Source organism: Carex rostrata, chromosome 22 (genome assembly GCF_964058835.1).
Source record: "Carex rostrata chromosome 22, lpCarRost1.2, whole genome shotgun sequence".
Taxonomy (NCBI): Eukaryota; Viridiplantae; Streptophyta; class Magnoliopsida; order Poales; family Cyperaceae; genus Carex; species Carex rostrata.
Genome location: NC_135939.1, coordinates 6945418 through 6968983, shown reverse-complemented (window position 1 = coordinate 6968983; position 23566 = coordinate 6945418). Strand labels below are relative to the sequence as shown.

At 33.0% G+C, this 23566-nt stretch overlaps 2 protein-coding genes across 2 annotated transcripts; both read right to left on the bottom strand.

Moving 5' to 3' along the window:
- Positions 1-15483: 15483 nt before the first annotated feature.
- LOC144574087 (2-oxoglutarate-dependent dioxygenase DAO-like) lies at positions 15484-17430 on the bottom strand. The gene is made up of 3 exons (XM_078323941.1): positions 17035-17430; positions 16377-16695; positions 15484-15787 (listed from the first exon to the last, which is right to left on the bottom strand). The coding sequence occupies exons 1-3, from the start codon at positions 17364-17366 to the stop codon at positions 15545-15547; spliced, it is 894 nt and encodes a 297-aa protein (XP_078180067.1). The 5' UTR covers positions 17367-17430; the 3' UTR covers positions 15484-15544.
- A 2648-nt stretch (positions 17431-20078) lies between these two features.
- LOC144574213 (uncharacterized) lies at positions 20079-21447 on the bottom strand. The gene is made up of 2 exons (XM_078324116.1): positions 21021-21447; positions 20079-20428 (listed from the first exon to the last, which is right to left on the bottom strand). Exons 1-2 carry the CDS (start codon positions 21409-21411, stop codon positions 20094-20096), a joined length of 726 nt encoding a protein of 241 aa, XP_078180242.1. The 5' UTR covers positions 21412-21447; the 3' UTR covers positions 20079-20093.
- Positions 21448-23566: the final 2119 nt, after the last annotated feature.

Below are 23566 nucleotides of genomic sequence, written 5' to 3'. Positions count from 1 at the left end.
AATTTAACCAAATTCTAAACAGTTTTACTGTATAATCCTTCATGATGAAAAAAATACAAAAAATTAATTTTCACGTCATTGATGTGTGGCTCCTATTATAATGCCTCTCTCTATTTTTTTCTAAGTCATTTATCAAGCATTTCTTCCCTGTAGGCTACATGACTCTGAGTCAAGTAAATCAAAATAGGCGAGGCTTGGGCGAGAGATAAAGATGATTTTCAATGACGAAACTCAAACGGCCATAAAACGACGCTCGAGTGTTCTATTTCAACATTCAACCACTTTTCAGAAAGCTCACAAGGAGATCTATAACTTTCATCCCTAACGGTGTGATTGCAGTTTTCAGTCCCAAAAAACAAAGGGAAAAGACTTAAAACTTGAGGTGAAGTTTATGATGTAGTTTTTTCTTTCTAATTTTATTTTTGTTATTTACCATTTTTTTTTCTTAGGCATTATTCATGTAAATGTATTAAGTCTCAAATCAAGGATTTTTGGTTCATATTTTCAAGTTATTCAGTTTTTTGTTCATGTAATATGTGATGTAATTATAATTGTTGTTTATATTGGTAAATGTAATATTTTTGGTATCGTATGTGTTGTGTTTATCTTTATAGTTTATTGAAATTTAGTTTAGTGTTTTGGTAATTAGATCTAGGGTGGGTTTAATTTGAATTCACATCTAAGGTTTCATTTGATTTTTTTTTTAAATATACAAGGTTTTACTTCAAAAACCGTGTATGATGTGTTTTGAAAAAAATAATCAGTAAAAAAATGTGAATTGTACATGGTTTTTTTTTATCAAAAACCGTATAGAATTAGTGTTTTTGTACACGGTTCGAAAATTGTGTAAAATTTAGCGACCATATTATACACGACTCTCATAGACATGGTTGGAATACCGTATATGAGCCCATTTTTTAACCGTGGTTAGTAGTGTTTCCAGTACTAGTGGCTTTAGCTCAATTAAAATTTGACTTAGAAGTAACAAATGGACACCGAAAACATTGCCACATTAAACTTTGAACTCTGCAAGAGCGAACTAATGAAATTCGTCATGAATTAATGGCCAATTATTGAGTGAGATTATGATACTTTATTAAATTTTTTACCTATTGAAGAGAAATAGTAAAATGATGTTACAAAATATAAAATTTTGTCTTCAAATATATGTTTATATGAAAATTATATATGTTAAGAGGTTGTATGGACTATTTTAAAATTGAAAACGAAGATATAATACAGAGTGACCTACTTATATAGTACAAAATAATATTGTAGCTAGCCTCACTCACCAATTATAAATTAAAGAAATTTCCAAATAATAATTCTTTGTAGTTGAGAAAATCAAGCTAAAAATATATTAACAAAAAGTAAAATAAAAGGTTATATACTTGCAATCAAAATTGACTTGACAGTATGAACTGCTTGAAGTGATTCCAGATTTCAAAGGTCAAAATTGGAGGCGAATGGAAAGACTAAATAGGCGATCATCCCCAATTTCAAATGCTAATTTTTTGGATAAGGTCGCTTTCTAGAACAGGTCCTCGTGATGTGCATGAATGCTCTAACCTCTTCAACTTAGTTGACTTGACAGTATGAACTGCTTGAAGTGATTCCAGATTTATCACAGATTTTTTTTGCACTGATATATGTTACATGACAATGTGGGAAGGACGCACAAAATTAACATGCACTACAAGAATTAATGAAATGAATGTAAAATTGTTTCTTATTGATGGTATCGTTGTAGACACTTCTGTCAGTAATATTGATATGCATAGAAATAACACGTTTTTGTTGGTGTACATTTGATAACAATATTATTTTAATTGCTTTCACGGATATTGTTTCATTTTTATAATGATAATTTCAATGGCATGTAAGATGTGGGCGAATTTTTTTTATACCAAATTGATTGTTTACTTTTTTAACAAAAATCATATATACCGAAAAGTATTGATGGTATCCACAACCGGCCACAAAATATCAAATTCGGTATGAGTATATTTTATTTCCAAAATTTATTTTCGATCCTCACACTCTCTAATCCACCACCAAGTTTAAATTGAATTTAAAATTTATTTTTGGTCCGCACACTCTCTCTCCTCCCACCGAATTTAAACTTTGATTTAAAATTTCAATGAAGTCTTTTTTTAATTACAGTGCAATCATGTTAAATAAATATTTATATAAAAGAGGAGAGAATCAAAGATGAGAGAAAGCTCATTAAATATTTAATTAATTACAGTTGGACCGAATAAAAGAAAATCGAATTTTTTAAGCAACAAACCATTATTGAACCATCATCAAATATTTCGTTAATTAGAGTGGGACCAGATCAAAGAGGATATATAGAGAAAGCTCATACTTTAAACCATCATCAAACTTTGTAAGGGAACTAATGAAATTTTTCATTAATGGCCAATTATTGAGTGAGATTATGATGCTTTATTATATGCAGATCGGTTCATGCAATGGATCTATATCTATGCTTTAAGTTTCCAATAGTTAATATGAATTTTTTAATATTATCTCCATAAAAAAATTTCTTAAAAATCAAATTTTATATTTTCTTTAGATTATTTTTTACTATTTATTAAATAGGTAGAAAATTACTACTTTTGCATTGTTCATAATCATTAGATTAGGTAATTTTTCACTTATCTGAAAGAAATAGTAAAATAATATCAAAATAAAATAAAATTTTGGAGTATATTTAGCCGGAGGTTACTAAACTTTGTTATTTGTCACGAATTAGTCACACAAGTTTGATTTGTCTCTCTACAACTACTAAACTTTTAATTTGTTCCAATCAAGTCACCCTATGATTTTCTCATTCAAAAAATTAATTAAAGATGACTTTTTCCCTTAGTATCTTGGAGGGAATGACCATATTTCGTTAATATTTTGGACGGAAAAGTTATAAAGTGACTTAATTGGAATAAATGAAAAGTCCAGTAGCTACAAAAGACAAATTAAAGTTAAGTGACCAATTCGTGAGAAATGACAATGTTTAGTGACCTCTAGAGAAATTTACTAAAATTTTGTCTCAAATATGTTTTTATATGAAAAATTATATATGTTAAGAGATTTTATATGGACTATTTGAAATTTAAAAATGAAAATGTAATACAGACTGAACTAAATCTATAGTACAAAGTAATATTGTAGCCTCACTCACCAATATAAATTAAACCCAAATGCTAATTCTTTTAAGTTGCAAAAATCAAAATCAAAATATATAGAAAAAAATAAAAATAAATTGTTATATACAAACAATCAAAGTAGTTCAAAAGTTAAAAGAGGCGCCAGAAATTTCCAAATGTGGATGGAAAGATAAATACGCTAATTTTTTTGCTAACGTCGCTTTCTAGTACAATTAATTTGACCACAATAGTATGGAAAGACCTCAGCTTGATTGACTTGAAATGCTTGGATTGACTAAACTTTATAATTTGCTTGAAATTCGTAACATTGAGTATGTTCTTTGGCTCAATTAAAATTTGACTTAGAAGTAAGATTAGAGATAACAAATGGACACCCAAAACATTGCAACATTAAGCTTTCAACTATGCAAGAACGCTAATGAAATTTGTAATGAATTAATTAATCGTCAATTATTGAGTGAGATTATAATACTTTACGATGTGTAGATTGATTCATGCTATGGATTCATATCTCTGCTTTTAAGTTTCAAGTATTTAATATGATCTCCGTATGAAAATATACTTGAATGAAAATATACTTGAAGATCAAATTTTATATTTTCAAGATTATTATTTTTTTTCAAGTAGAAAGAAAATTACTACTTTCACATGATTCATAATCTTTAGATCAAGTAATATTTTACCTATCTAAAAATTTAGTAAAATGATTTTAGAAACTATAAAATTTTATGTCCAAGCATACTTCTATATATATAATAATTATGTTAAGAGATTGTATCAACTATTTAGAATTTGAAAACAAAGATATAATACATATTAAACTACTAAGAGCATCTACATCTTAGAAACTATCATAGTTTCTAATCTAGTTTCAGAGATGTGAAAGAGTTTCTTATTTAGAATCTATATAGTCAAGTTTCTTATTAAGAAATTGTTTATAAACTCCATGCTGACCAAATGATTGGCTCAAATTATTTATCCCTTTTAATTTGTTGTTGACATGGCTTAATAAAAATTTCAAAATTAATTTCAAGTATGTGAGTTGAAAATTTTAGAGACCTTAATTTCTAAAATGTGGTTAACAGTTATTTAGAAACTCAATTGGGTTTTAAGGATGTAGATGCTCTAAGTACCAAGTATTGTAGCTTCACTCACCAATTATAAATTAAAGAAATTTCCGAATGCTAACAGTTAAAAGTTGCAAAAGTCAAGATAAACATATATATGAACAAAAATTAAAATAAAAGGTTATATAAGAATAATTAATCAAATTAAGTCGTTCAAAGGTCGCTTTAATACTAAGACTATGGAGCAGGTCCACCCCAACACGTAAAATGAGCTAACCTCAACTTTTGTTTCAGTTGACCTGCTGCTTGAGGTGATTCCAGATATATATATATATATCACAGATTTTTTTTATACTGATGTCTGTTACGGGACACTGAAAAATAGGAATTCCTATTAACTTTGAAATTGTCAAAGTGAAACATATATGTGTGACAGCTGAGTCCAATAGAGATGTTAGATGAGGGGGTTCAGTCGATAAAGTCACCGTAGAAGAGATGACAGCATTTATTAGGCCTAAAATTTGGAAAGGGTCAAGAGAGTATCACAATTAACATTGTTCACCTATTGAAAAATAAAAGTGAAAGTTTTTTTCTCACATTCAAGATCTTTCAAATTTAGTTGAAAATTAATACAACACAAATTAAAATTCTCAGAACCAATAATGAAACAAAATTTATAAATAAAAAATTTTCAAATATTTTGAAACAAAAAGTAGTTATACATCAAACTACTTGTATTTATACTCCACAACAAAACGGAGTTTCTGAAAGAAAAAAATTATCTTTTACAATTGTGTTTATACTGCACATTGCATGTTTTGTGTGACACGGCACAACAAGATACGTCTTGAAATTTGGATGTGTTAGCACGACATGGCATTGTTTTGACACGGCACGGTATGGCCGCAATACACTAGTTTCACGCATCATTGTTGATGCATGTGCAATTTAATACTCCAGTCTAATCTAACAGGGAAAGCTAGAGCAACTACTTTACAAAAGGCCAATTAACTTTTGTTTTATGAAAAAGAACATGTTTATCTACCATTGAAACTGTTGCTTTTTAGCTTTTTATGTTTTTTCTTTTGTAAAAAAGAATTACATTGTATGCATATGCCAAGCTTAGTTATTAATATGTTATGGAACTATGAACGAAACTGAATTCTTTTTGTTAATGCAATGAAAGCTACAGCTTTGGTATAAAAGAAAAGGTTCCACTCCCCGATCCTCAATTCTCAAAAAATCTCTGAACTAATAAAGATACAATGGCAAAGATAACTTTTCGTGTGGAAGGTCGTGAGTCTGAAACTCAAATAATAAATCTTTTATAGACATTAAATAAGAGTTAGTAGATTTGATGACAGACTTTCTTATCAAAATAGTAATAGTGAAAATATTACTATATTAACATAATTTCAATTGTTAGGTGGGACTGCAAGTCTGCAACTACCTCAATTCCATAGCCAACAGTCTTAACTCAATTTAATAGGTCATCAAGAAAATTAGTACTCGATCCTAAAGGGGCTGTTCGGCTGGACAGGATTAAGCCTCCTTAAGGCTAAATGAGCCTCCTTGAATTAGTTTCCTTAGCCGCTTAATCCTGCCGAACACCGGTTCCTTAGCACGGATTAAGCTTACCTCATTTAGCCTCCTTTTGCCCGGATCTTAATCCGCTGCTCGTTCCCTAAGGCACCTTTTCCCCTCCTTTAGCTTCCTTAATCCGTTGACCCTTAATTTAGCTTACCAAACACCGGTTTCTTAAGCTTTCTTAGGACTTAATCCTAACTAGGATTAAGGGGTGTTGCTGAACAGGCCCAAAGTGATCTAAAGACTAGTACTAGGAGTCAATTCAAAGACTAGGACTAGGAGATAATTCCAAAGTGATGCAAAGACTAGGACTAGGAGTCAATTCTAACGTGATTGCAATTTAATACTCCAGTCCAATATAACAGGGAAAGCTAGAACAACCAATTTACAAAAGGCCAATTAACTTTCACTTTTTATGAAGAAAGGACAAGTTTATCTACCATGGGAAGCTATTGGTAATTTTTACATCTATTTTTTATTTATTTTTTTTTGTAAAAAGGAATTACATTATGCATATGCCATGTCTGTCAAACCATTTTGAAGCCTACATTATTTACTTTTTTGTAAAAAGTAAATAACCAGCCAGGTTTAGATACTAAGTTACAGATGTTTTTTAAAAAAATCAGCGATTAAACCGATTGATCCACCGGTCTGACTAGTGAACCGTTGATCCGAAGATTTACCGAGTCGATGTCCGGTCCGGTACTAATAACATTGGCAATAGCTATAGAAACATAGAAGAGTAATAAGGAATGAAATAAGGAAATATAATTATATCGCTAAATTGGAGAGGCAGAAATAAGGAAACAAATTATATCGCTCAATTTCAGAGTTTATTTAATTTTAATTGTAATGCATCGTGTGGCGGTACGTGTGGCGAGTATGTTTTTAGTTAAATTTAGACTTCTACATATTATTCAGATGCATTTAATCAAAAGAAGACATATTATGTAATTGTAGAGTTGAGATTAAATCCGAAATTTCAGCTTTCAATCATAGTTGTTGGTGGATTGGACACCCAACATGCTTAATAATGGAATGGAGATATGTAAATTATATGTGTTAAGAAATTGTATAGATTATTTGGAATTTGAAAACAAAGATGTAATTCAGACTGACCTACATATATATAGTACAAAGTAATATTGTAGTCTCACTCAACAATTATAAATTAAATTTTTTTCAACAATTAAGAGAAAAATATATTAACAAAAACTAAAATAAAAGATTATATACGAACAATCAAAGTGGTTCAAAAGTCAAAAGAGGCTATAGAAATTTCCAAATGCTAATTTTTTTTGCTAAGGTGGCTTTATTAGACTTCTAGTACAATAATTAATTTGACCGTAACACTATGGAAATACTAAATTGGATAATAATTGTAAAGACTATGGAGAGAATCTGAGACGATTAAAATTTTCAAATGCTAATTTTCTTTTGCTGTGATCGCTTTCTAGACTTCTAGTACATTATTTAATTTGACCGTAAGATAATGAAAAGACTAAATTGCATTAATTATAATTGGAAAGACTATCGAGAGAATGTGAGATGATTGAAATTTCCAAATGCTAATTTTTTTGCTGAGGTAATTTTCTAGTAATTAATTTGATCGTACGAATATGGAAAGACTAAAGAGACGATTGGATGGAGGTATTTAATTTCATGTCCATATCTATCAAAATTGATTTCACATGTACCTTACTTATACCAATTAAAAATTGACATTACTCTAATTAGGTCGCTTTCTAGACATCTAATACAATTAATTTGACCGTAACACTATGGAAAGACTAAATTGGATTATAATTGGAAAGACTATGGAGCGGCCATTTTTATTAATATCCCTAAAATAAAAATTAATTTTAGAAATGCCCCTGTGTGCAATTTTTTTTTATTCCTGCCCTGACTGCCTGGGCTTCGGGCGGCCCAAAATACCAAGTGAGGCGCCAGCCCCTGGGGCGTCCCATAAGGCCAGTGAGCTGCCAGCCCCCTGGGCGCCCCATGTGTGTGTGTGTTTTTTTTTTTTTTTTTTTTTTTTTTAGAGATCTTAGTATTTTGATTTAAATAATTTTGTGAAGAAAAAATTTCTTGTTTAGAGTGTATGTCAAAAGCTGTTCATCCCAATTTACTGTAGCTAATTTACTGTGACTGTTGCATGTACTGTACATTTACTGTCGCAATTTACTATTGCACGTACTGTAACGTACTGTACATTTACTGTATCAAGTAATGACGCACCTGCCACTGGTACCAGAAGAACTAGCCGTTTGTTAGGTTTATTCAGACGTGGTGGCAGATAAACTTGCTATTTTGCTTATGCGAATTGATTATTTTGGTTTGAACTATGTTATGAACTTTAATTGCGCTTTTGATTGTACTATTGAACTTTTTATTGTTGAACTATGTTAAACTATTTTAGAACTATACTTATTTCTAGCATATTCAAAAATAACGCAGCTCATGTTCAACATAAATACCACAACAAAAAATTCATAAAAGGAAGATACATTACTAAATAATACAGTACCGTCGAGTCCATAGAATAAAGTAACATAAAATTCATACAACAACAACTAGTTCAAACATAGCAATTATACAAACTGTTACAGTTCAAACATAAAATACTACAACAGCATACAATTGGGGTCTAAGCCTTACGAGCTGAGGAGCTTGCTTCATTCTTTTCCTCAGCCCGATGGATGCACGCAGGACACTCCCATGTAGTGAGACGAGCATCATTCAGCAGATCTGCATGCAGGTCCATGCAATTGGGATGAACAGCTTTGCCACATTTATAGCAGAAGAATATATCCACCATATCTCCCTTCAGCTCACATAAGCAGCACTGTCCCCATCCAGGTAGAGGGACCCTGTCCACCCAGCATTCCATCAGCATTTTTCTAATTGATGGATCAAGAGTGCTAAGAAATTATTCATTATTTTTGGGTGAAAACATTCTTTCCACATTCCTCATCGCGTAGGCTTCAGCCGTCCAAAAATGATTAATAAGTGCTCTTTTTGCTTCGCGTTCGGTTTTATTTCTTTCTCTATTTTTTCCAACTTTGGGAGCCATTATAACTAGGGTTTCAAATGACAGCAATTGATTAGGAAAGCTAATTATGTACATAATTAAATACTAACTGTACAGTAATCAACGGTTAATTAGGAAATAATTAGAAAATATTTAAAAAATAATTGAAAGAAATATTTTAAAAATAATTAAAAGAAATATTTAAAAAATAATTAAAAGAAATATTTAAAAAATAATTAAAAGAAATATTTAAAAAATAATTACAAAAAATATTTAAAAAATAATTAAAAAAATATTTAAATTACATGTAGATGTAGTCGCCCAGAAAATCGCCCGAAATCGCCTTCAGCTCTTTCTCCCTTCTCTCTGCCTTTGAGGTGGGAGGTAGACTTATGTTGGAGTGAGAAGAGAGAGAGGAAAAATAAATAAATAGGCATCCCTAGTGGACCGCTCGTGGCCCAGGTGGTCAGGACCCTAGCAAACCGCCCCTGTCACAGGCGGTCAGGCCCAGGCGGTCAGGCCCAGGCGGTCTACAGTTTCAATATAATTTCTTAGTTTCAATGTAATTACTTGAAGTGTATTGTTACGCTTTTAATTATATTGTTGAACTTTAAATGTATTGTTGAACTTTAATTGTATTATTAAACTGTGTTATAATAAAGAAATGTAAAGTGCAAACAACATAATACCAACATGAATATAAAATTAAAAAAAAAACATAATGTCAACATAATGCGCGCCAACATAATCAGAAGCGTATAATACAGCAATCCCATAGTCAAAATACTACAGTCAGAAATATATCACAAAAAACAAAAACTCTACAATCATCATCTTTGTCTCCTTCCAGATAGAGACAACCTAGGAGCCGCTATGCACCAACCCGTGATATGCATAGTACCATAGACTCACTCTATTAATTATATAATTAATATAAAAATCATTGTTAAATTTTTACTTTTAAAAATAAAAATTATTTTGAAAATCAACAAACAAATAAAATTTACAAAAAAACAAAATTAATCTTTTAACAAAAAAAATGCATATTTTTAAACCATAAACTCTAACCCTAAATTTTAAAATTAAAAAAAATATCTGATATACATGCAATTTACTTGTAACAAAAAAATATATATGTCATTTTTAAACAAATATTGATATACTTCAAAATAATTAGTTTTACCTCAAATTAATTTCTATTGATATATATATGTTTTTCGCCAACTATCACAAAAAAAATTAAAAAAAAATTAATATGCATATTTTGAAATCATAAACCCAAACCCTACATTCTTAAACATTTCAACCAATTGAACCATAAATTCTAACCCTAAATTGAACCATAAATTTTAGCCCTGAATTGAACCATAAACCCTAAATTTTTAAGTAATTCACAATTCACAACCATAAATCCTAAATTTAACTATAAACCCTAAATATTAAAAGCAATTCACAATTCACATCCATAAACCCTATATTTAACCATATCACATTCAAGCAATTTTTCTATAAATCATAATCCTAAATTCAAGCAATTGAACCAATTCGAGCAATTCGAGAATTCAACCAATTCAAGCATTCAACCAATTCAAGTATCCAATTTGAGCAATTCAACTATAAACGAATCGAATCGATTCACATTCAACAATTCAAGCAATTCACCCCTAAAATCTAATCGAATCGAATCGAATCACAATCAACAATCAATTTAATCACATTTAACAATCAATTTAAACTAATCGAATCGAATCGAATCGAATCGAATTGAATCACGTTCACAATTAAACCCTAACCCTAAATTAAACTAATCGAATCGCAATCAAAAAACATACCTTCAATCGAGGAGGCTTCGGCTCGGTGGCTCGACGGGGCAGCGGCTCGGTGGCTCGATGGGGCAGCGGCTTGGTGGTGTAGCGAGTGAGGGAGAGAGGGAGAGAGGGAGCGAGGGAGATGACAATGTCGCGGTGGGGAGCGGGTGGTGAGGCGTCGACCGGCGGGGCCGAGCAGGGGCGTTTTTTTTTTTTCCTTTTTTCTGGTCTGGAGGCGGGGCAGAGTGGGGGAGAGGCGTGAGGGTTCGGGTTGGATATATGGGGCATGGGGCGCCCGGGGGTGTGGCGCCTCACTTGGCTCATGGAGCGCCCCAGCCTGTGGCGCCTCATTCGGCTCATGGAGCGCCCCAGCCTGTGGCGCCTCATTCGGCTTGTGGGCCGCCTGGCGGGCTGGCGCTTCATCTGTTAAATGGACTGCCCGTAATTCTGGCGGTCAGGGCATATTTAAAAAAAAATTGGGACCAGGGGCATTTTTAAAATTTTAATTTTTTTTAGGGATATTAATAAAAATGGCCGACTATGGAGAGAATGTGAGGCGATTAAAATTTCCAAATGCTAATTTTTTTTGCTATGATCGCTTTCTAGACTTCTAGTACAATTAATTTGACCGTAAGACTATGAAAAGACTAAATTGGATTATTATAATTGGAAAGCCTATGGAGAGAATGTCAGACCATTGAAAATTTGAAATTTCCAAATGCTATTTTTTTTTCTCAGGTCGCTTTCTATTGAATTGAATTTTATTTTACAAAATATTTGTTCCGATCATAGTGTAACGGAAAAACTAAAGAGACGATTTGAACAGGTCCACAATATGAACTGCTTGAAGTGATTCCAGATCTATCATAGATTTATTTAGGTACATCCAATTAGCTAATAAATGCAGCTCTTACATTTATCTTTAGCATTTTACAATCTTCACTATGTAACCAAAGTTTCAGAAAAAAAATATATATATATCAAAATAGTCCTCATAGCCATTTAAGTCTAAACATTCACCGCCTCATGCCATTTTAGAGTCTTTACATGTTTCTGCTTAAGAGAAACAACAAAATTACCAAAACAGTCCCCAAATTATCATAATTATTACCACAACTGATGCTCTGAGTAGTTAATATACACAACAGAGAAATTTGATTCTGGTATGTTTTGAGTTAGGACACAATTTATATATTTCAGTGATTTTGGTGCACTGTCTGACCAAGGAAACCACAATCAGAAAAAAAATCCTACAAATTCTGAAGATATTAGCCTATTATATTTGTCAGAACTTAATAAATAAAAATAACACGATATAACGTAATATTCCATAGAAAAAGATATAATTAATAGAAGAAATTAGAAATGTAACACTTCTCTGAATTTTTTTCTCTTGAAGAAGAAAAGAACATTTTTCATGATCGTTTTGTTCTTATTTTCTTAATAAAATAAATTCTGTAAATAACAAGAAAACAAAACAAGAACATTTTCAATTTAATCAGAAGAGGTAGAGAGAGAGAGAGATATCATAGACAAACATTAGGCATGACATAACATCAATATCCTTAATTTCTTGCATATGTGATTGATATAAACCCGATTGTCTTTCAACTTAGCAAGAGCACCAATGAAATTTTTCATGAATTAATGTCAATTATTGAATGAAATTTGTCATGATTCCAGATATCTATCACATATCTTTTTTTTGTCATGATGATCTGTTACATGGCGCACATTTTTGTGTAAGAATATATATAAGTTTTCATTACATTCTTGTGGGTTGGATCCTATACATTCTCTATATATCGAGCGGGCTTACAAAATTCGGGCAGCCCAAAAGAGTATTAAGCTTGCAAAATTGGTGAGGTGAGATTTAGATGAAACATACACGTGTAAGAAAAAAAGAAACAATGAAACAAACAAGTCAACACAAACAAACTTCATTTCATACATACACTATCTCATGAAGATAGTTCATGCAATATAAAAATTCAAATATAATGCCAAAAAGAACAACACATTTATTAGTTGTGAGTATAATTTGTGTAAATCACACAAATTTGATGATATGTATAGTATATATATTTAGTTTGGAACTATAGATTTAGCTTTTTACTACAAAATAAGAAATAATAAAAAACACGTGTTATATAATAATATTTATACAATTTCATTAAAATATTAATATAATAAGATGTTAGAGGAAAATCAATAAAAACTAAGTAACTTTAATAAACAAAATATTTGAATTTTCAAACTCTAACTAAAAAATAGTACAAAGTTATATAGAATTTTAAAATAATATGAGATTGTTAGTTGCTAAAATAATTAATATATATGTAGTATAAGTCTACAAAATAACAATATAATAAAATAAAATTAGTAATCAAACTAATATAATTGTATATTCTTGTTGCAAGAAGTAAGAAGACAAATTAAGAAACATATAATAAGAAATTAAAATAAACAAGATAATTTGTGTCACAAATAGTTTGAAAGAAAATCAATCAAGAAAAAAGAAGAAGAAAAGAAGAACAAAGATTAGTCTGTGTCACTTTATTACACAATGTTAATGTATAATTTGTTCGCATTCAAATAAGATATGTTGTCTATGGTCGCATTTTTTGTACTAGTGGATGGTAGTTTTGGTTTTTATAAGAATAAGTGGTTAGTGGTCTAACGGCTTATGGGTTTCTTAAATTTAATAATTTTATACGCTACTGTTGTTAACATAAGAGTTCGAAGTGGTAGGAAAAAAAGTAAAAATCAATTGGACCGAAAAGATGGGCCCAAGCAAATTATCCAAATTTTGTTGGTATGCATCGCTTTTATCAGAATTAAACAGCAATATTTAGTTGTAAACCGCATCTCAATTTGACAGGTCTGGGCCTTTATTTTCCCTGATATGTTGTCAGACGTGAAAATAATACTCTGGACAGGATTTTGCGGTCCAACATAAACTGATGCCTGGCTTTAAAGTTGATACTGATTCCACTTCATTGGAGCAAGTGACAGAATCTAAAATGGTGTTCTATGTCCTCAATAAATTGAACTTGCACGTTTTTTTTTGGTCATTCAACAGCCCGTAGGCAAAATACAACGCTCAGTTACAACAATCATTTCTAACTAGCCCTAGCTGATATCAGATTATAATAGTAGAGTAACTTAATCAGTAAAACAGGGGAAAGTATGTCCAACACAGTCCCAACCGTTAATTCTTCCATTTTTCGCCAAATTGTTAGCCAATTCGTTATGCTTCTTCGAACATGGACACAAGAGAACGAGTTAAATTCTTGAAACAGATTCCAAACCTCCACAATCTCATCAAAAGCTCTCCAATCCGCATTCAAAGGCGGTTGCAGACTCGAGCAAATTCTCACTAACTCTAGGCAATCCGAGTAAAAGGAGCACTCTTTTATACCCATCCCAATCACAATCTGCATCGATTCTTTTAATGCCAACACCTCAACCAGCAGCGGACAACAACCCCTAACAGCCTTGGATTTATAGATGATCAACTCCTCTTTATACAATGCAACAATTCCAATTCCCCCAAGCCAACCCTCTGCTCACGAGCCATCCAAGAAGCAAACATAGTCATTACTTACCTCGGTCAGAGTTACTAACGAAGGAACCCTTCCCGTCAAAGAGCAATATCTACTGGCTGCCCCTGTTCTTAACTCTTTGGAGATCAGATTCAGATATTTGAAAAATTTCTGAAGGTCTTATTGTTTACCCGAGTAGGTCCTATCATTCCTGCACCTCCATAAAGCCCACACTGAGTTCACATAAATTAGCCATTGATCATCTTCGAGCTTCGCAGAAATGTCTAGCCGTATTTGCTCAAAATTCCCATGCAGTGCATATGTTTTCAGACCCAAGGGGCTCGCTAAGAAAGGACAATGATGAACCATATCCATATTTCTTTTTAATTTTCCAGATCCGGATATGAATACGGATAGTCGGATACTGATCGGATTATATATTGATTAAAATAATATAAAAAATACTGAAATTCATAATATTTATCTAATTATAATGTGAATAACATAATTTTCTCATAATATATATTAGAGTAGAACAAAGGTGTTCTTAAGTTCACCAAGCTTCTTTATGAACTCAACTCTAAAACCTATTAGATTAGTTTCAAATGACAAATCTAAACCGTTGAAATTCTTTTACCTTATGAGTGATGTATCTACATGTGAAAATTTTAAACTTTCGAATTAATTTAGTATAGAGTCAAGTGGTCAAAAGGCTTCAGAAAATGAATGCATTAAAATTAATTTATAAACCTTCTAATTTTGACCGCTTAAGTTTATACTAAATTAATTCAAAAGTTTAAAATTTTCACGCATAGATACATCACTCATAACGTAAAAGAATTTTAACGGTTTGGATTCGTTGTTTGAAGCCAATCCAATAGATTTTAGAGTTGAGTTCACAAAAGAGCTTGATGAACTAAGGAATACCCTAGTTCTACTCTATATATTAAAATATATGATATATATCTACTATTTAAATACAGATAATTGAAACGTAAAACCATACCAATATTCATATCCACACGGATATTCGGATATCAGATTCGGATCGAATATCCATATCCATATCTAAATTTTCGGATACAGATCGAATATGGATCGGATATTATCCATACTGTTTTCACCCCTATTTGAGATGCAATTAGTATAATTAATAACACTGTGTAGACAGCAGCATGATCAATATTTAGAAAACAATTCAAAGCCACTGGCATTTTCTCATAATTATTATGTCTTAAATTTATTTGATATCTTTATTTCCTTCAATGTCCATTATAAATTCCTAATGTTTGAAATTGTAAACGTGGTATTTGCATATAATCGTCACACATTGTTACAGTTATATAAGTAGCTGGGAGAGGGCTTCACCGGCTTGCAATCCTGTCGACTGGTACAACTTTCGGTAGTCCTCGTACTTAAAAGAATGGTACAAACGCGGGTGATCTGAATCAATGAAAGCTGCCGGTGCCTCCACCTTGTCATCTTTTGGTGCCAATAGAAAGAGAGCGATAGAGAACCGTGGTGTTGCGGCTTTGCATTGCACCCTGTGCTTCACATTGTGGAGTGCACCATTGCTCCATGCCTACATTATTCAGAAATTCAGCTGGAGTTTTGTCCTCCTCTTGATGTAATATGCTATATTGATTCTCTACTGTTTATAAATGCCCGTCATTAACTCTTCATCAAGTTAGAAAGAAAAGAAATAAAAAGATGGATGGGAATATGCTATATTCAGTGCCTTGTCGGCTGACTAGTGATTGTTCTGGTCTGGTCAATTCAGTTCCCGGTCTAGTTTCGATTCAGTGCTTGCTCGGCTGCGATATGCATCCAGAGGAAACAATTACTAGGCTTCTATCATTCCAATCAAGTAATGATGATCAAATATGTGCGCACATACTCCTTGTGCGTTTTTTGTTTATTTACAGCTGTATACTTTCACAGACACTCGTTGTCTAATATTATGTAACAACTCATTTATAACTCTTTTAATCAATGCAATTGCGTACGGGCTTTTCACCCAAAAAAAAAAAAAAAAAAAATAGAAAGATGAATGGGAATAGAAAAACTGCCTCTTGACCAATTGATAAAAGAGCCCCAAGTCTTCAAATTAAACTTGTCCATCAATTCCTAATAGTACAAATAAAATATGACAGTGATGGATAACTAAGTACCTTAGCAACATCACCAAGATTGACAAGGAGAGTACCAGGTACCGGGTCAACTTCAACATAAGAACCTGAACCCGGATCCAATATCTCTAGACCACCCACACACTCGTCTTCTTGTAACAGAGTGAGGAAACCAGAATCGGTATGGATCTGCACTCCATCAGAACCAACAGAATCTTGCATGAAATTGTACTTGTTAATTCTGAATTGACACGGCCATTCACTAAAGTTTTGATCTTTCAAGCCCATGCTCTCAGCCAATTTCGTTGCTACATCTACAATCACCTTGTGCAAACTTTCGGCATAGGTCTTGATTGTCTCCCTTTCAAGATCATTAAGAAGAATTTTCAACTATTGCAGTGTTATTTTGGTAAATTAGGCTAAAATTGAAAATTAAAATTTTGAATACAGATATTTGCTAGGGAGAATTTTATGCATACCCCTCGAAACCTCGAAATTACCTATCTTCCCCTCTAAAATTCATAATATCATATTTACCCATCTAAATTTCAAAAAGTCACAAAATTATCCAATTTATTGATTTTCTATAAAAAATTAAAAATCGATTTTAAATTTATAAAGTACCAAATTTACCTTTCATTAAAAAATATTCTGTCTTTGTATCCGCTATTTAATTTGAATAAAAAATATTGATTATAACCTGACATGGCTTGGGGCATCAAGGAGAGAGCAAAAGGCATCCACGTCAGACAGAGAAGCGGCGTCATAAAGACCAAACGCCTCGTAAAGCGGGTTCTTGGGAGAGGGCGCCATGTAACCGCTTCCATGGATGACATCAGCATTGCGGCGCTTGACATCATCGGGGAGGTCGAAGAGGTCCTTGACAGCGGCCTTCATTTCGGACTGGAGACTTCCAGGGACGCTGTGGTTGATCACACGAAAGCAACCACAGTAGCGAGAAGCTTCTAGAAGATCCTTGTTCTGGTTTGAATACGAGGATTCCGCTAGATCTATCACTGCTAACTTTGCCATCTCTCCTCACTCTTTGCTCTCTCTCTCCGATTCCGCTCGACTTGCAGGAAAGCTTGATCCTTTGAACTTTGTTTAGTTTAGTTAATGATACTTCTCCGGTCGATGAAAGTGACTGGACGAAGAAGACCGTCCGACTAGGATCAGAGAACTTAATACAAAGGTACTTGAGATCTCCATTTTGAGGAAAATCGGGTGGATCTTAGCTCTTCATTTTCGGCAGTGATGGTTAGCAGTTTGTCCCCGTATTTCCCCAACTGAAGGGATGGACATGTAAGCAGTGGCGAAGGTAGCATTTTTTTTTTGGACTCCGTTATAAAAACGGGTTTGCCTACCTCTGACCCGCTACTCTCACTTCCAGTTCAGAACGGAGCCCCACACTAAAATCCCACCCGCTAGCCAAAACCGTACCCGCTAATTTAAACTTTGGTTTGTGAAATCACAGAGACAGAGAGAGTCACAAAGGCCAAAAAAAAAAAAAAAAGGATTTTGGCGACGCTGAGTGCGCTGTGCGCGGAGGAGAAATAGAGGCGGATCGCAGAGGAGTGCATGGCCTTGCCGGAGACTGCCTGAGGAGATTCAGAGGAGAAGATGTGTGCGGCAGTCTGAGGAGCTCACTGCTATTGTGAATTGTGAATTTGTGAAATGATTTGCGATTTGCCACAGATAAATCAATTTCATTCGAGATTTGCTATTGTGCATTTGTGCTGCTTAGGAAATGATTTAAAATTTGATCAGATTACTTGTACGGCGGGAAGGGATAAATGCAGAGCACTTGTAAGAGATCTCAAGTCCTTTGATGAGCTTAAGGTAACTAATTATGTACTTTTGTTTCAGATTTCGACTTGAAAGTTTGAAATTTTATGTTAATTTTTGTAAACAACATTTGTAGATATTTTTCCTTCTGAGGCAACTATTACAAGTGAAAAGCTTTAGAATTTAATTATTATTTAATTTGTTTCTCTATTATAAGTGAAAAGCTTTAGAGTTTTGGTAAATCAATTATGTCAGTTGGATCGAAAATAGTGGTGGATTCATCTTAGCAGATGAGTTCACAGTTAATCCTCTTGCTCAGGTTCCTGAGTTCATGTCAGCTGATCGTAAAATAGTTTTATCCTCTTTCGATTTCACAGAAAATGTCGCAATTTTTAATAATAGAGAGTAGATCAATTTTGCTGTTATTGTAACCACCATGTGAGATAATTTTAACTAGACAATCAATACCATTTGTGAATGAATTTTTTTTATCAGAGACTTTCGTATGTTAGATGGATTTGAATTTTAAGGAGCTTGTTGCATTTCTATCAGCATTTAGCCCACATACGTCTCGGCAAAAGATAGAGTCAGTAAATCCCTTAACTTGTGTAAGTAATACCATTTGCTTTAGAATTACTTGAATTTTGGTACCAATTAGTAATTTAAAAATTACAATTGATTCAGTAGGTGGAAATGTGATTTGGTAGGTGGTTTGGGCTGAGGCAAGAAGGAAATTATGAAGGCAATTTGAGTCATAACCCGTTTACAAAAAAGAAAAGAAAAAAAGAATTCGAACCTGATTTCTATCTACTCTGACTCAAATTCTGACTTCGCCACTGCATATAACATATTTACTAAATTGGTTCCTTTTCTGGTAATTTACTAAATTTATCAAAGAACACATAGAAATATGTGTGTGTACATATATTTATAAAAGGCATAAACCTCGTTTCATGTCAATGAAATGTATATTTTTTTTAGTATTATACCACCTCTAACTTCCAGTTCATGCACAAAAAATTGCAAATGAGGTTGAATAAATTGTTTTAAATAAGCAAATGAACAAGGACACGAATATACAGGTAAAATATTTTTTGTAATTAAATTATTCATCCACAAAAAAAATTCCTGTGGCAGGCCTGTCTTGCTCGCTTGAAATTTAAGATGCGCTCTTTAAAATTTCCATCTAAAATTCTATTGCAAAAGGTGTCTTCTTTTGCCATTTTGACAAACCAAAATTCTATTTTGCAGGTAGCCATTATAAACGTATTTTTCATTTTGCCAAATCAAAACTCCAGGCACAAAAACTTTACAAGGCTGCATATATGACATGCAAAATAAATAGAAAAGATTAGCTTCTTTTGACTGGTGGCCATAGGTTAAGTACCCTCGCCAATGAAATCAAATCAGCACAAGGCATGGTGTTCGTGAAACCGGTGTACTTCTCAAAGCCCTCCTTGGAGATTTTCTTGTTACAATGCTCATTTAAAAGTGCTGTATGAAATTTGAGGCGTATGTTTTTCTCTTCCAACTTGGAGATTGTACCAGTATTCATCTCGGCAAATCTCTTCATCAGTTCCTGTGGTTGTGAGTAGGGGTTTGTCTGTCATTTGGATACATCGGTTGGGCCCTAACAATTACCATACTAACCATAGTTTTGGAATAAATGCTCAAGTCTCATACTAAGCAATTCAACCATACAAATAAAAAAATGAATGCAATTTGAGGCAATATAAGAATGAAATTCAATTTGCAAGCCGATGGAAATGCTTTGGTCCCAAATTATAAGAAAGAAAAACATACTTGTATGGTCTCCTTTATTAGTCCTAGATTATGAGCACCAATACCAGTCTTTTTTATGCACTTAACCAACCTTTTTATAGAACCTTGGTAAATTACTTTTTGTTCCTTCTTTTAAGGTGCATAAAGATGTAATTTGAGTGTGAAAGAGCAATAGCACGGATACTACTTTTACTATACCTTCTCACCAACAAGGGGTCCCTTATGATGTCCATACCATGAACCATACATACCATCAGGAGGATGATTGAATTTCAGAGGGGTGAAATCCTCCCCCTTGGCAAGCGATATCCATGGCCACATTAAAGTGGACGCACTATATAGGGAGGCTTTGACCTGATTATCACTGCACGAGAGAAGAACATTGTAGTTATTCATCCTGAGGCGGTGGAGGATGGTCGAAAAAACACTATCGTTGGAGATGAGGAAGAAATTGGTTGGTGGCAGATTATGTGTGGTCCAATTTCTTAACTCCGCCATAAGCAACTTATTTGCACTGTTCTCTCCACCTATCTCATTGAGATTCAATAAGTCATATGCAATTCTCTTTTTGTGAATAGTTAATATTGAATTGGAAAGACTAAGTCCATAAAAGAATCATGGAATTTAACTCAAAAAACTACCAGGCACAAGCACAACACAAATTAAAGTCCAAAAACTCTGATGGAGTTACAAAAAACCTTTGAAAAAATGAAAAAGGTCATTTTGCAATTTTACCACCTAGGCAATATGGCTTTGATGGCAATTCATTGTGGTAAAAATTCATGGTAAACTTTTTCAACATTAGTTTTATTAAATTATTTGAATATGGTTCCTTATTTTCTGTGCATAGTTTTTTAATATTTTTTATGAACTAACTTAAAAGTAAAAAACTTGAAAAAAAAAATAATTAAACATGATCAATCATATCATGTTTGATCACTTAATGTGTGATAAGACCTGAATGTAATGTGACGTGAGTGTCCTTCATCATTTTAATCACATTACGCATGTGACCAAATCACAATGTATTAGTCATGTTACATTTTTCTTTCACTAATATAGAGTAATGCATTGGACTTTCAAGCATTTCTCATAATAATAATAATAATTTGAACTCACTGTCCGGTACATGAATGATGCAAATTCCGGTGGAGATGAGAGCCTCCCGAGTGGCGTGCGGTATATCCTGACACATGTTACCAAAAGCATTAATGGACACGGGCCCTCGGATGCCATTGGACCGTAGCACTGAAAGGATTCGGTTCGAAATCCGGTACGCATTCACGCCATCTGGAATGGAACAGTTCTCGTAGTCCCACCACACCGAAGTCCTAATTGATTTGCTCTCTTCATCGCAAGAATTCTGTTGTGATTCCGAACGGTGAGATGATGATGATGAGGAGGAGGAGGAGAAAGGGGAACGAAAGAAGAGGAGGCGGAGGCCAGCCGACAAGAGAGGGGAGGAAGCTGTGAGAAGGGATCGCAATGGAGCTAGGGTCAGACTTTGCATTTTCTCTTCTTGTTCGGTTTGGGTGCCTGGCAGGGTTTTGGAAGCAACGCTAAACCCTTTACCTTAAATAACCTGCCTATTGGACTCAACGGGCTCATATATTTATGGGCCTATTATGCACTAGGCTTCAGTCCAACCTACAATTCGGGCTGAATAAATATCTAGCTCCGTTTTTTCAATTAATATATATATTTTTAGTAAGCTTTTGTATTAATGTAAAAGCAAGAGTTCAAATGCCGATTTTTTAATGCCCTAAAAAAATAACAAAAATGCTCTTCTTATTTCAAAATTTACGAAAAATATTTGGACCGCTCTATTGTGGGACGGTTCACTTTCAGATCCAGCCGCCCTACAATGGGATAGTTTTCTCTGGCAGTGGATCACCTTACAGTGAGACGATCAGATATGAATTTTTTTTTTGTTATTTGAAAATGCTGCTATATTTGTGTCATAATTTTTTTATTATATTTATTTTGTTATAAGTTGTTGTGTAATATGTTGTTTTATAATTTTATTGTAATGTTTAAGGATGTGTTATGAATGGAATTAACTAAACAGAACTAGCATAAAAATTGAAATAGTAAAATTAAGCTCTTGAACTTTTTACAGAAAAGCCCTTGAACTTTTTGTTATTACATTTTCAATGGATATTTCTCAAAACAAGCAAACAAAGTTGATTATAGACAGTAGAACTGATGAATTAAAATTGAAATTGAGTAAATAATTAGTACACTGGAGCACACTGGTTAGGCTAAGATCAGAGATACATACCAAAACTTTTACATGAAATTTTGTTAAAAATTGAACTTAAATGAAAGGACTAATGAATATTTGATAAATGTGTCAAAAGTTTTTAACAATGAAGGGTCTAATGCATTACAAATGAGCATACGTCAAAAAATTATAATAAAAGTTCTTGACAGTGAAGGGTCTATGTAGCCATTGAGGCGGTTTTTTTGCTGTTGAATCAAACCAGTAGCTGCACACTTAATAAACTTCAACACATGTTTACTGTGAGACAAATCATATTTAGAAAAGATGAAGTTAAAATCTTTCATAACAATCATAACAAATATTAAAAAAAATAATACAAAAATATGAAAAACCCTGTTTTGAAAAATTAGATATGTTAAGATTTGCTATTAAGTTTCCGACCAATTCTGCATCGGAATAGCCAGCTTCACTGTTTCCAATATGAAAAACCTTGTTTTGAAAACATGTTAAGATTTTTATCTCGTGTAGAGGTTGGTTACTCTACTTACATAAGCATATGCGGGCATATGCTTATAAGTCATTTTTGTATTTTCAATAATCAAATGATCGATCTAAAGTGCTCAACATGCTCTCTATATTAATACATGTTTGAAAACAAAAAATTTCATTTTTTTTGAAATTTCTTTACTATTTTTTTAGAATTTTTTAAAACAGTGTTTAAAAAAAAATTGTTGAAGCGCTCAACATGCTCCTCGTTATATGCTGCGTCCGCCCTTGACTTCTCAATCGGTGCCTATTCGGGATGGCCCAGGAGGCTAGGCTCGATCAATTAATTGTAAAAGATTCCTTTTGCAGAGAATTTAGATTCTCTTCAGTACCGTAATAGAGAATCTTTTAGAATGAGCAAATTTGGACCGTTCTTTTTAACTTGATACGAATCTCATAAAGTGGCTGGGAGTTAATCTCAAACCGTAAAGTAAAGTAAAGAGAATCTTTTACGGTACCGGAGAGATAGTTTTCCACCAAGATGAGAGCGTTTAATTAAGATTAACTTGCGACGAGTGAGGCAGTGATTTGTTAAATCATGCAAACAGACAATTGACTTGTGACTAGCGAATTTTTAAATGGTACAAATAAGGTAAAAGAGGATGGTCAGCTAAAAGAATGTGAAATCTGATCTTGTAGCTCCAACAGATCAGCTTTTACGGAAAGGGAGCAACAAGAGCCACGTTGGCTGATGTGGTGGTGATTCCAGATAATTACTGCTACCTTCTTTGAGATATTCATTGCCTCATTTTGGCATCCAGCAGTCAACTTAGCTTGTTTTTAGCTGTCTCTCTCTCTCTCTCTCTCGGCACTTATGTCATTATTACTTTGGGAGGATGCCAAAAAGACTCTAGTTTTTGTCAAGAAGATAGAAATCAAATAGGGTAATGATTTC

Coding starts and splice junctions, on each gene's coding strand:
- LOC144574087 (XM_078323941.1), bottom strand. CDS start 17,366: ATGGCAAAGTTAGCAGTGATAGATCTAGCGGAATCCTCGTATTCAAAC. Junction 16,696..17,034: donor GATGCCCCAAGCCATGTCAG/GTTATAATCAAT, acceptor TGATCTTGAAAG/GGAGACAATCAAGACCTATG. Junction 15,788..16,376: donor ATCTTGGTGATGTTGCTAAG/GTACTTAGTTAT, acceptor TGAATAATGTAG/GCATGGAGCAATGGTGCACT.
- LOC144574213 (XM_078324116.1), bottom strand. CDS start 21,411: ATGCAAAGTCTGACCCTAGCTCCATTGCGATCCCTTCTCACAGCTTCC. Junction 20,429..21,020: donor CATCATTCATGTACCGGACA/GTGAGTTCAAAT, acceptor TCAATGAGATAG/GTGGAGAGAACAGTGCAAAT.